Source organism: Macaca fascicularis, chromosome 7, assembly GCF_037993035.2.
Source record: "Macaca fascicularis isolate 582-1 chromosome 7, T2T-MFA8v1.1".
NCBI lineage: Eukaryota > Metazoa > Chordata > Mammalia > Primates > Cercopithecidae > Macaca > Macaca fascicularis.
The window spans coordinates 109,755,060-109,769,633 of NC_088381.1; the positions used below are offsets into that span (position 1 = coordinate 109,755,060).

The 14,574-nt window shown below is 33.1% G+C and overlaps 1 protein-coding gene across 50 annotated transcripts in view; it reads left to right on the forward strand.

The window, feature by feature from the left end:
- LRFN5 (leucine rich repeat and fibronectin type III domain containing 5) overlaps window positions 1-14,574 on the forward strand; it is a 285,174-nt gene that overhangs the window by 268,815 nt on the left and 1,785 nt on the right. For 22 of the 50 annotated variants that reach the window (XM_073997288.1, XM_073997296.1, XM_073997284.1 and 19 more), the window contains 2 exons: window positions 2,770-3,482; window positions 10,760-10,803. In XM_073997288.1, coding sequence (XP_073853389.1) covers window positions 2,770-3,482; window positions 10,760-10,803 — 757 coding nt within the window. Of the gene's footprint in view, window positions 1-200; window positions 486-2,769; window positions 3,767-10,759; window positions 10,804-14,574 lie in introns of those variants that run through there. The other 28 variants (XM_065548754.2, XM_065548753.2, XM_045396322.3 and 25 more) reach the window with 4 other exon arrangements.

Consider the following 14,574-nt stretch of genomic DNA (forward strand, 5'->3'; position numbering starts at 1 on the left):
TAGAACTCGTTAATGTACTACTGATTTTTCTTAATTGGCAGTGCTCTTCTGTTTTGTAATTCCGTATTTTAAAGTGCATAATGTAAGCTTTGAAAAAGGTGGTAATACAAGTGGGGAGATATTTTGAATGGTATTATTTTTAGAGAGTTCAACTTATATTTAATATTATGCTTACTTACTTTTTTTCCCCCTCATCTAAGAGATGTGACTATCAGAGGACAAGACTGATTTATAATAAAAATTCAAAAACATACCAGAACTTACACATCCAAATGAGTGTTCTTTCCTTCAAGGAAGTCATGTTGGGAGGCTATACCATTATCCCAATGATGCTGCCATTGCTCAAAGCACTTTTGGAATTATCTTTAGAACCTTCATCATACTATTTTGAATATCCTCAGTGGTGGCAAATCTTCGTCTTTTGAGGGTGAATTTGAATTTTGGAAACAAGCAAAAGCCATTTGGAGTCAAGTCTTGTGAATAAGGTGGGTGATCAAGATGGGTATTGCCATTTTTGGTCAAAAATAGGATGTAACTATAAAATAATGAGACTGATTTTTTGAGTGATTAAGGGGTGTGTGTGTGTGTGTGTGTGTGTGTGTGTGTGTGTGGTTGTGTTGTCTCACGTGTACTGGTTCTAAGAGAGTTCCAAAAAGAAACATTATAAATAATTTGAGCAGTGAAAGTATCACTGGAATTAGGTATGTAATATCCAAGTAAGGATGATGATGGGGAATTTGCACCTACTAAAGAATTTCTGGTATGTTTTTCTAAAGTTCAGCCTCATTGATTTATAGTCACATCTTGTCCAATTTTCTGTTTAAAAGACATATTTTTATCCTTTCATATAATTGAGAGACTTACTATGCCCTGGGAAATGATGCAAAACCATGGCTTTGAAATATATATAATACACACACACACACACACACACACATATATATATATATATAATGTTTAAGATATTCAGAAATCAGATCAGATCAGTTCCTATGTCCCCAGGTGAATTATTCAATATAATTGATTTTCATTCCTGTATGGAAATGAGAGTAATTTTTTTTTTTTTAAAGCATGGACTAGTAGGCAAAATTAAACCTATCCTAGCTAGCCATGTGATCAACCCGGGGCAGGATTCTACCTGTCTGAGTTTCAATTCCTCGTTATTACAAGGGAGAAATTATCCCTTCATCACTAAATATGTGGGGACGTGGACTATGATACATGTATATTAACTTTAAGTAATTTGCTCTTGTCATACCAGGCTCTTCACATAACCCATGGACTACTGTCGATGACAAATACCCCTCCCCACCCCACACTTTTCTGTAGCTATTGGATATTATATATATTTTAAACATTATCTCTGTGAAATAAGCCAGATTTGATTTTCCAAATTCCAGGATTTTAATCCTGCAATGACAAGTAAAATTTTGTTAAACCGTGAGGAAATTTCTTGAATCCCTGACTTTTTTTTGTCATTTGTAAAATAGTGATAATGCCTGTCTCATAAGGTCATTGTAAAGATTAAATTTTAATGTATACAAAATGCTTAGTAATGCCTGTTGTTTAATTATAAATTAGGTCATATTCAGTTGCTACTGAAGGAACAGAGGAAAATAGACATTAACAAGAAACTTTTAGAAAGTAGTAGATTCACAGATGTCTATAAACTCTTTAATTAATTAATTAATTAATTAATTTTAAGGTAAGGTCTTGCTCTGTCACCCAGGCTTGAGTGCAGTGGCACAATCTCGGCTCACTGCAACCTCTGCCTCCCGGGTTCAAGCAATTCTCCTGTCTCAGCCTGCCGAGTAGCTGGGACTACAGGTGCCCGCCACCACTCCCAGCTAATTTTTATATTTTTAGTAGAGATGGTGTTTCACCATATCGGTCAGGCTGGTCTCAAACTCCTGACCTCAACTGATCCACCCTCATTGGCCTCCCAAAGTGCTGTGATTACAGGCATGAGCCATCGCAGTGAAAGTATCACTGAAATTAGGTGATATTAGATTTGGGCACCACCTAAACTCTTATACTTTATAAATTGTGCTCCGATGGAAATTTGCGGTAGCATAAAATGGAATGAGGGATTTATGCTGTGGTCGACAGACTTGCCTTGTTCATGTTTCTAGGATAATATTACTTATATGTTTTCATTATCCTCATTTATAGGTAAAAACATAATGGGGTCCAAGTGTTGATGGCATTAAAAAAGGATTAGATTTGTAAAGAAAATACTTTAATCTTAGTAATAATCTTAGTTATTAAATATATATTTACTGGGTGCAATTTCATTTTTCTGCAATGGAAAATAAATGCTCTGAAATGCGTATCTATTTAGATTTCTAATGTGATTGTCAACATTTTCCCTTCCTTCAAATTTGCTTTTAGTCGTAGAGGTATTGTAAGTGCTAAATGGATTTGTTTAGCAGTCAGATAATGTCACAGTCACACCTTTCAAAAGTAATTTATCATCAATGATTTTTTAGCAGTGTTTTTTATTAGGAGTTCTCCTTTGCCAAGCAATGTAATTAGTAAGCTTGTGAAGGCTTGGGGTAGGAACAATTAATATAGTGCAGATGCTGACAAGGACTTTTAGCCATTTTAACTCGGTAAATATGAGATTAGATCATTTTTTAATAATTCATATGTTATAAATGTACTTACCTTAATGAATAGTAAAATGACTCCAAACTAAAGTCGTAGTGACTTTCTGTGTATATGTTTTGTTTTGTTATTACTATTAACACAAATTCCATTGTCCCTCAGAATGATACCTCCTACGAGCAAAACTTTTCTGGTCAATAATCTGGCTGCTGGAACTATGTATGACTTGTGTGTCTTGGCCATATATGATGATGGCATCACTTCCCTCACTGCCACAAGAGTCGTGGGTTGCATCCAGTTTACTACGGAACAGGATTATGTGCGTTGCCATTTCATGCAGTCCCAGTTTTTGGGAGGCACCATGATTATTATTATTGGTGGAATCATTGTAGCATCTGTGCTGGTATTCATCATTATTCTGATGATCCGGTATAAGGTTTGCAACAATAATGGGCAACACAAGGTCACCAAGGTTAGCAATGTTTATTCTCAAACTAATGGGGCTCAAATACAAGGCTGTAGTGTAACGCTGCCCCAGTCCGTGTCCAAACAAGCTGTGGGACACGAAGAGAATGCCCAGTGTTGTAAAGCTGCCAATGACAATGTGATTCAATCTTCAGAAACTTGTTCGAGTCAGGACTCCTCTACCACTACCTCTGCTTTGCCTCCTTCCTGGACTTCAAGCACTTCTGTGTCCCAAAAGCAGAAAAAAAAGACTGGCACAAAGCCAAGTACCGAACCACAGAGTGAAGCTGTCACAAATGTTGAGTCCCAAAACACTAACAGGAACAACTCAACTGCCCTGCAGTTAGCTAGCCGACCTCCCGATTCTGTCACAGAGGGGCCCACATCTAAAAGAGCACATATAAAGCCAAGTAAGTTTCTCACTTTGCCTGCTGAGAGATCCAGAGCAAGGCACGAGTGCTCCCTCGATGGAGAATTAAAGGAATACTATTGTTATATTAACTCGCCGAACACATGTGGACTGTTTTCTAAAAGAAGCATGTCTATGAATGTGATGTTTATTCATTCTGACTGTTCTGATGGTCATAGTGGAAAAGCAACTCTCAAATTCTGAGGGACTACTGAAAAGCTCTGTGTCATTTATTATTTCTTTTCAACGAAAAATCATTTTGAGAACTCACATAGAAAATTGGAATTTGCAATTCTGATGCTGTGCATAAATCAACCTTCTCAGGAACAGTATATATATATACATATATAACTATATATATATGTATTTATGTATATGTATACTGGAAGGAAACATAAATAAAATAATAAGGGAAAAAGCATGGCATTGCAGCAGTGCCTTTCCCTATTCTAGGACCAGCTCCTAGGACTAGCAGCAGCAGATTTAAAAAATGAAAATTGTTGTAGAAAAAAGACAGTGTTGCATAAAAAGTGATATGTTCTCTAATTTTACAAAGGACCACCTATGGATAAATGATATTTTTAAAGTAGACTGTATATTTTCTTTCAATGGTAATAGTGTTTCCTTTGTTTTTAGGGAAATGTTGTAGAGAACAACTTCATGTTGCTAAATTATTTAAAATAAAATATTCAATTAGTATACTGAGTTAATGTTAAAATTAGTTCCCTTCGAAACAACATCCTTGGTGCAGGTGCCTTAATGGTTGTAAGATATTTCTCCTCCATGACACACCTTTTTCAGTGGAAAGGGGAAGAAAGTGCAATTTATTTTGCATTTATGAAAACTCTAATCAAGTTTAAGTCACAGGCTACAAATTCCTATGCATCTACATGGACATATGAAGGTGTTTTCGTTCATTTAATACACATTTTCTGAATGAATGAGTTTTATGTTGGTCTTAATGCAAGCTAAAGAGGGAGACATACAAGACTGCCTTTATCAAAGGGGTGTTTATCTTTATCACCAAGTAAAATTTAAAAACTTCTAATGGTGTTCTCATTAGATTTATAAGTCTTATAAAGTCATTGCTCATTAAACAGGCAGTGGATTTTTTTCCCTTTGCACTATAGTTTTGCATTTGAATGTTTTCCTTTTAAAGTAAATACATTTGCTATTTTAACCAGAAACTGTGATAAATTTAACTAGAAATCATGCCATTTAGTGAGAATACATCATTTTTTAACACAGGATTTTAAATTGAGTAGAAACTAATAATGCTCCTGGGTAATGTGGAATTATTAACAATTTACTGAAATTAAGGTCTATAGATAAATGTTTCTATTCACTCCTTGAAAAACTTAATTATATAATAATTTGAGGGTGTTTTATTAAAGATCTGTAAACAGGTTAACATCAAAGAGGTTTTGTTTTGTTTTGAGAATAAGGCTTACATGAGAACTTAGACCCACTGCTTTACACAAAAGAAATGACATTTTAGCCATAATATCGTAAGATAGGGGCTTTACTGTCTTATGTCAAGTACTCTTTGGGAGTAAGTTAAACACACAGCAAAAGTTTATTAACTTTTTCAGATCACTTGAAATACCACTTGAGATACAAGGGAGGAATGTGGAATCGTTAATTTCCTTATGCTAGAAGCATATACAACAATTTCAGTTACTGGTAACTTGACAAAGCCACATCTTCTCATACACAATGTATCATGATGCCATTCCACAGTATATAAGATTAAAGTAGAGATGACTTTCAGTGCTAGTGTTCAAAATAATTATCCAACGGGCTTTTTTTTTTTTTTTTTTTTTTAGGCGTTTGCTAAATCCCTTCTCTGCACTGATTCTTTTTCTAAAAAATTTGCCTTTCACATTTGCGAAGTCTAATTATCCTTCACTGCTCAGTTATTTATTCGTTGTAAGGAATAGATGAAATCACATGTGGTAGTAGTTTGCAAAGTCAAAAACAGCACTCAGAGTGAAATGTATTTTCAGCACTATTAATGTAGTAATGCTCTAATTCCAACTAAATATTTTAAATTAACATCAATTGCATAATTCCTCAATAGGTGTTGATTTGCAGAAGCATACTACTTTTTCCCTTCTTAGATTTATCAGCATGGTATTAAAAAATATTTAACATACAAAAGTTTTCGAGACTTGACAAAATGAACCTTCAAAGAATTTCTGGGATTATGAAGGTTGTGATCAAAGATAAGGATGCTCTGAAATCATGCAACATCAGCAAGGTTAACATATGTACTATAAGTTACTGATGAACTTCGTATTTTCCAATATTTTTAAAAATCAATTTCCTACTTATGTTTCTAATGAAAGTTTGATTAAGTATCTTTCATTTCTCATAGACTTTTTAAATTCCATGATATTTAATCATATGATATTTATTTTGTTTGACTAACACCATTGAAAATCATTTAATGTTATTTAATATATTTGTAATATGATCATTTTTACAATATTTAAACCAAATGCTTGAACACTTGTTCTTAAAAATGATAGAAAGGTGAGTATCTGGCCTGATATTTTGCCCTTCAAGAAGTCTACATTTTGAGAGATTAACAAAAGACTGACTTATCAAGAAGGTCAATTTTTTTTTGTATTTGTTTATAAACATATGAAGAAATTTTTGCTTAAAGTAATTGCAGTGTGAAGTGACTGAAAAGTAAGTCTACGGAAAAGTTGGGGATAATATTACCTATCCTGATGTCTGAAACGTAATTTTTGCTTAGGTGAATAAATGAGTAAATGAATAGATAAATATGGCCAGGGAGTAAGGTGTGGAAATAAGAGTTTTCATTAGTTAGTACAATAGAGATTTGTGATCTAAATATTATATTACCATAAGCAACAAATTCTCTGTCCTTTTCTTGTTTTGCTTTCTGTCATTCATTATTTTATTTCTCATTTAAACAGTCATATATATGTGATCTGAAGCATCTGGTTTGCTGCTTGTTGTTTCTGACTATATGAAGATTATGTATACTTATATGTTATTTTTGCTTCCTCATTCTTAATTATTTTTCTTTTATTTTTGTCATTTTACATTATAGTTTCAGCTTGTTCAATGTGAGAACAAACAAAATAATGTGTTTCCTGTTATGCATGTATTAACGATGTTTACTTCAAACATTTTTTTAAATTGTATTCCTGCATTATTTTTGTTCCTTTCGAATAATTGTCCCCCAATTGAAAATGCAAAGCTATTATTACCGTAGTGTCATAAAGGGATAATGAAGCATCTAACGTGGCCCCACATTTTAAAAAGCAGTATATTTTAGTTTGATGGATATTATTTATTTTAAGTCTACAAATATATAAATACATAAAAACATCAAATACAACAATTTAAAGTAGACATAGTGGCCGGGCACGGTAGTTCACACTGTAATCCCAGCACTTTGAGGGCCCAACATGAGCAGATCACTTGAGGTCAGAGTTCGAGAACAGCTGGGCTAACATGGTGAAACCCTGTTACTAGTAAAAACACACAAAAAAATTAGCTGGGGGCGTGGTAGGAGTCTGTAGTCCCAGCTACTCAGGAGGCGAAGGTGGGAAAAATCGCCTGAGCCCGGGAGGTGGAGGTGGCAGTGAACCGACATCCCGTCACTGCATTCCAGCCTGAGTGACGGAGAGAGACTCTGTCTCAAGAAGAAAGAAAAAAAAATTAATTAATTAATTAATTAATAAAGTAGACACAGTAACACTCAAACTGTGGCCAATTTATTTCCCCCCCCTTTTTTTTGTAACCATTAAAGGAGTCAGTGGAGGTCTTAGTAAGTTGTTTCATGCTTTAAAACAGTGGGTTTTTACCCGCTTTGTAGATATATTTTACTTAAAATTTGGGAATATAAGTTTTGAACCATTCTAAGAAATCTCTAAACATAGTAAGTTTAATCTTTGAAAGATGCATACTTTTCTCCACAAATTTGTAAACAATTAAAAAGCATAAATGTGTTCCATTTGTCTCCAGAAATCTTTTTCTTCAAGTTTTGTAATGTATTTTCTCTTTAATTTAAAGTACTTGCATCCAATATAAATTTTACTATTTTATTTGCTTGTGTTTTTGAAAATAAAATACATCATTTATAAAGCTAAAAACTTTAAAAGTTGCCCTAAAATTTACATCAGCCGCCTTTTAGTTCTTAAATTTAAGTTTTTCTCTTTCATTATAGCAATAAACTTATGATTTTTTTTAATTCCAATAGTTTAACAAAACCATAAACATAAAGTATCATCTTTTGGGTAGAATTGTGAAGCATATGAGACATTTCTTAAGGAGACAGCAAATACAAGCCATTGTCTTCTCAGCATAGTTGATTTCCAGTTGCATTTTATAATGCTGAGAAAACAATGTTCATTTATGTTAGACAGAATGGAGACTATCTACTATCTTTCCCTTGCTCAGCCTTCCCTCGTTCCAAGAACAGTCCAGTGATTTTACTTTAACAATGTATGCTTCTGTGTGAGTGTGAAGTGTTTTGAGAAAAGGACTTCTGCACAGAGGTGGATTGTATGTGAAAAGGATATTTTTCTTATCCTCTTATGTTGCTGCTAATAACACTTTACCTTACAATGTTAATGATATTTAAGTAAATTTATAGACAAGAAATATGTCATTTTTGAAATGGCATTGAGAAAAGAATAATCAAAATTAGTGTTTGAATTTTTACTTTCAAAGGACAGATTGCCCAGTCTTTTTCTTCCCGTGCTAGATAAATACATGCTGGGATTGTGAATAAAATTAGTTTGTTCACATCTTTATTATTTATGTATTTATTTATTATTATATTTTTCCACAGAAACAATCAATTCATGTAGCAGGGTAAAGAAGACCACTTAAAATAAAAAGAGTGGTAGGCCGGGCGCAGTGGCTCGTGCCTGTAATCCCAGCACTTTGGTACGCCGAGACAGGCAGATCACGAGGTCAGGATATCGAGACTATCCTGGCCAACGTGGTGAAACCCCCATCTCTACTAAAATTACAAAATAACAGCTAGGCATGGTGGTGCGCACCTGTAATCCCAGCTACTCGGGAGGCTGAGGCAGGAGAATCATTTGAACTCCGGACTCAGAGGTTGCAGTGAGCCAAGATTGTGCCACTGCACTCCAGTCTGGTGACAGAGTGAAACTCTCTCTAAATAAATAAATAGTGGTAAACATATTGTTGTGATTGAGCAATCCTAAAAATGTGGTGTTATCTGAAGAGGGATATAAAAAGTAACAATTTATAACCAGGAGTATATTTAAGTAGTAAATTACCTCATTAAGGTACTGTTAATGCATTGGGGATTTCATCAAATTACACAGATACTCAACAGAACAAAATAATCACTGATTACTCTGGTAAGTGTAATGGTACGCATAAAATCATTGTCTTCTGATTATGTTCAGCACTTTCAAAGTCAAAATTTAGAAACTAAAGTTAACATTGAATAAATATATACATCACATACATTTGTATAAATATATATGTGCTCAACAAATATCTGTCTATATACTTATATAGACATATATTTATATTCATAACATTAATCAGCTAAAATCATAATTTTGTGTCCTGCAATATAGATTGAATTGTAATTACTATGAAAAACATAGATTTAAATGGACTGGCTAGAGAACTTCTCCCAGAAAAACTGTAAAAATTATACCTGTTACTTATCAGGTGACAATAGAATATAAAGTACAAATTTAATTTTCTGCATTTTTTAATGATAACCATCTCTACAACCTATTTTCATCCATTTCAAACTTGGTGATTGTTATGTTCATGATGTCTGAAAACAAAAACAAAATATTTTCACATTCATTCAGGAATAAGCCATGACGGCCCTTTCATTTAAAGTACTTGTGTTTGGAAGTAGTTGAACATTTAACCTTACCTGACACATAGGCTATGTATATATGTTTCTGCTCTGGCATATGTCTAATAAATAAATATTTGAGTAAAGTCAAGGAGGTTATGAAATATACTATGTTGGCTATTGGCTCTACCATAATTCAATTCTGTAATCATTTTTTCATCTATAATGTGAACATCTATTATGATTTTATGTAAAATCTAATCTCCAAAGGCCATTGTATATTTACATGAATATTTGTGCTGAAAGTTTTGTAAAAAACAATTTGTCGGCCGGGCGCGGTGGCTCAAGCCTGTAATCCCAGCACTTTGGGAGGCCGAGACGGGCGGATAACGAGGTCAGGAGATCGAGACCATCCTGGCTGACACGGTGAAACCCCGTCTCTACTTTAAAAATACAAAAAACTAGCCGGGCGTGGTGGCGGGCGCCTGTAGTCCCAGCTGCTCGGGAGGCTGAGGCAGGAGAATGGCGTGAACCCGGGAGGCGGAGCTTGCAGTGAGCTGAGATCCGGCCACTGCACTCCAGCCTGGGCGGCAGAGCGAGGCTCCGTCTCAAAAACAAACAAACAAAAAAAAAAAAAACAACAACAATTTGTCTCAGTCTCGTGACACTCAGCTGTAAATCCTAAGAAGGACTTAACCTTTACCTTAGGACTTAAGTTTTCTATCATGTGTCACTTCTCAATGATTAGACGTATTTGCTTGAAAATAATGCATTTTGGAAAAAATAGAATGTTTGCTGCACAGGTTTATGTAATGGTATTAAATTTGTATAGGCAATTGGAACCTACATATAAACATTTAAAGGAAAGATGTTTGTATTGAGATTGATTGAGATTGCTAGTGTCTTACATAAGGATGAACAGGTACTTGTTGAAACATTACCTATTATTTGGGGAGTGGGTATTGAATGATGGTTAATATTGTAAATGATTATTTCATACTCCATATGGTGCACATAGTTAAACTATATTTTCTGCTTTGAGTTCTTTTTTCCTTGATGTATTTTTGCATATTATTCATATGAATCTTTATACATGAAATGTCAACTGTAAGAAAGAAAATGAACAGAAACTTGATTATCTTATTGAACTCTGTCACGAATACCAAATCTATATTGAAAGTCACTCATTTTAGTTATTAGAATAACATTTTTGAAAACTATGTTTTTAAGCATCAGGAATAAGAAAGTAGTCACAGAGAACTGAAATATTATAAAAGTCAATTGCAATTAACCCATGAACTGGTAAGTTTTTTTAAAAAAATCTTTAGATAAATCTTTGCTAATTCTTGGTATGAAGTCTTACCAAGATTTCATAAGAAGTTTTTTAAATCTATTTCTTTTAAAAAATGAATTGTTTATGACACTGAACATTTTATTCCCAGATGCTTTGCTGACTAATGTTGACCAGATTGGCCAGGAAACACAGGTGAGATTCTTATTACCTGTAACATACTTCAACACTTAAATGAGTATACACTTTTTATAAATTAATTTTAAGTAATTAGTTTGCTAATTTGTGTAGCTTACTGAAATTTTCTTTTAAACTTTACTTATAATTCTCAACAGTACAGACTGAAGTTTAGTTTACTTAAGTGAATTCACAGTTTCTAAATTTAGAGATATTTGGGGTTAACTAAACATCTCTGCTTTGTTCTGTAAGAAATAGTTAGTAATAATAGTGATGCATTCAACTTTGGAGTCAGTCTTATACATGATACAATGTGCATTTTTACAAATATTTCCAAATGTGAAGACAGTACCTTGATAAGAATGTATTTACTCCTATCCTTGACCTCCACATCCTAATAAGAGCTGAGATGACACATTATGCCTCATTGAAAACAGATGTACAGAAGCGTTTCGCTGTTATCTAAAATGAATGAAGCCTCTTTAAAATGGAGCAAAAGACTGCATATGAAATATTCATGGTATTACTTTTGTCAGCAACCAATTATTCTTCTTGAGTGTTTTTTTTGGGGGGTGGATGTTTGAAATGAGTATTTGATTCTTGAATTTTAATTGGATCGGAGAGTGTGTTTCCAGAGCAGAGCAGCACTTTAGCAATCTGTTCAAACAGCTGGAAGCATCAGCCATTTGCTTGAGGTTTGGCACACACAAAAAAACTCTGCTTTTAACGGTTCTAAAAAAGGCCATTGATTTATTTGCTGGTAGTAAAAATAGGGTCTTGGTTTTTAACATTTTATATTTAAAAGAAAAACAACTTTGTCAATCTTTCAGGATCTTCCCTAACGAATTCCATCCACAAATCAAAATGTTTTCGTGCATCATTTCTTTACTGAATTTAGAATCCCATTCTTATGTTGCAAAAAACAGCAGATGGCTCATTGGAAACACTGAAACAATCAACAGCACAATGTCTGGCACATGTCTGTGTTCTATTGTGTGCATTGAATTGACCTGCATGAAGGTGTCTGGTTTCTCCATCACCCCTTTTCTTCTCTCTCTCAATTTTTAACCTTTCTTCTTATTTCTCTTTCCGTCTCTCTCTCTACCCACCACTCTCTCTCCCTCTTTTGCTCTCTTTCTCTTTCTTTCATTTTTAAAGTTCATTGATCATGTAACTTTAATAAATCATATCCAGCCAACCTGAAATTTAGGATAGGTTACCTTTATATAAGAATTAGGAAACAGATGATTAATCTATAAGGAACACAAGCCAAAATGGTATTAAATGTTGTATCAAAATTTGGAGGCAGGTGAGTAAATGTCTACATAATTTTTCAATTATCAATTTAAAGAATTTTCTAAAGATTCACATTTGAAATGGCATATTGAATATTATTTTGCTTATGTGTTTATTTTCGTATATTATCAGGAATGGAATTTGGAAAAAGCTAATTTCTTTGAAAGTCTTTGTACTACTAGACATAGCACGAGATTTTGCAAATGTGATACATACATAAGGCTTTTAATAATGACTTTTTATCTTAAAGTAATTAGTAGTACAAAAAATAAGAAAATATTAAAAATAAATGACTGTCATAACATTATAGAAAACTTCCCTTCATACTTAGGCTACCTTGTGCCTCTTTCTATAAATATTAGCAAGTGAAACAAATCCAGAGACAAATAATAGTTTTAACAAAATTCAGTGGCAATACATCATTCACTTATGAGCCAGCTCCTTGCTACCTTTCTATTATCAGACTTAAGTTACTGTATGACCCCGAGGTAAGTATTCTTGATTCTTGGTAAATGATTTGTGCTATAGCAGGCCTATGTCTACCACCGTGAGCAGACCAAACAGTGATGCTCCTACTGAAGACAGTGTGTGACCTGTGTGTTCTTAGCTTTCTCACAGCCTTTCACATTGTCAGTGTGTGAAGGAACTGAGGTGGAGAGTGGGCAGAGACCCTTTGTGATTGCAACTCTTCAGCTCTGAGTTTTCTGTAGCCAATCATACTGAGGTACCTGTTAAGGTGAATTTCTTTTCTAGGCATAGAGAGTTAAAACACTTATTTCATTTCCATTATTCAGAATATGCCCCATGCCAATTTTCTTTTTTAGAAGCCTTTACGAATGTATATAGAAGTGGAGTGGCCTTGAAATATTTTAATGTATAATGTATAATACAATTCTTTTATAATATAATCATAAAATTTTAATCACACTAAGATGAATTGAGAGCAAAGGGGAAAGGAATGATATATAAAATTAATGCTGATGACTCTACGTGGAAATTGGCACTTATGTATAAATTTTCGTTGTGTTTGGCCAAGATTTTTATCTTTACAATGAACACAGTAAAAAAATAGTTATGCTGTTCGGCAGTTAAGTAAGAAATAATTGAGTAGTTTCCATTTATACTTAAAATGCCTTAAATAAAATGTCTTAAGAAGTGTTTGCTGTATTCTGACCAACAAAATATGTACACATTGTGTGTACGTGTGTGTGTGTTTGTAGCTTTGCACAGAGCTATAGCTTATTCTGTGATTGCTTGCACAGGCCTTTAAGATAATTGCTTCCTGATTTTAATAAATTTAACTTGCCATTAGTCCACGTTTAATAACAAGCAAAAATGTAAACTTTGCAATAAAATCTCTGTTCCAGATGAGTACAATTTTTTTTAGATAAATAATATACAAATTAATAAAAAGCTAATATTTATTATAAATACATAACAACATTGATAAAACTATGGGAAAGCATAGGGTTAGGAAAATACATAAAATAAGAGCCTAAGAGAAAAGCAAATTTTGTACATGATGCAAATATGCTTCCAATATGTTTCCAGGTGAGAGTGATCAATATAAAATATTTGCTTCTGCAGGAGGAGGTTCCTATGAAATTCTTTTCAAGTAAATTTTCTGAAATAGGAGTAACAGAATAAACACATATGTAGGAAACATTTGGATTTGGTTTAATAATTAAGGCATGTTTTAACATATATATTTGAACATTTACCAGATTTAAAAAAAGAAGAGCCTTTGTGTCAGCAATGACCTTTAGAAATCATCTCCTTGTTTAGACATCCTAGCTATGAAAGATCAAAATATTTCACAATTCTTAATTACATTGAGAAGAGGGGCAGTAATAAATGTTTTCCCACAATTCATTCAATGTCAGGACATTTTTTTCTTCTCTTAATGTTCAGGGAGCTTGCATTTCTTATTTATCTTTTAGTACTGTTAATAAGACTGTCCATAAATTTTTGCATGATATCCACTCACTCTTTAATGAGGAAAATAACCAAAACATCCTAAACCTACTACAACTTGATTATTTTTAGTTTTTATAACATTTTTACCATATTTAGTCTGCATTAGTTGTATTGTTTGATACTCTTGTAATTTTGTGTTTTATGTTTAGATATTTATGGAATTACTATAGGAGCTACCTATTGATATGTAAATTAAAGTGTTATTTTGGATATTCTATTAAATGACAATTTTTATTTGGCTCCGTATTATTTAATAATTTTAATACTGCTACATCTTCAGAGCAGACAAACTTTATACTTCACAATATTTTTGTTTCCTAATATTCAAAATTAGTAGCATTTATATAAACCGTAATTTCACAGTTCGTTAATATCATTATTTAATGTGAAACTTAAGTAAATCTTTAAGATATGTAAACTTATAAAATCATTAACTTGATACTAAATTAACATTTGCTATCCTGGAACTATTTATTACTTAAAAACTTAAACTAGTTACTTTGTCCACTGTCATTT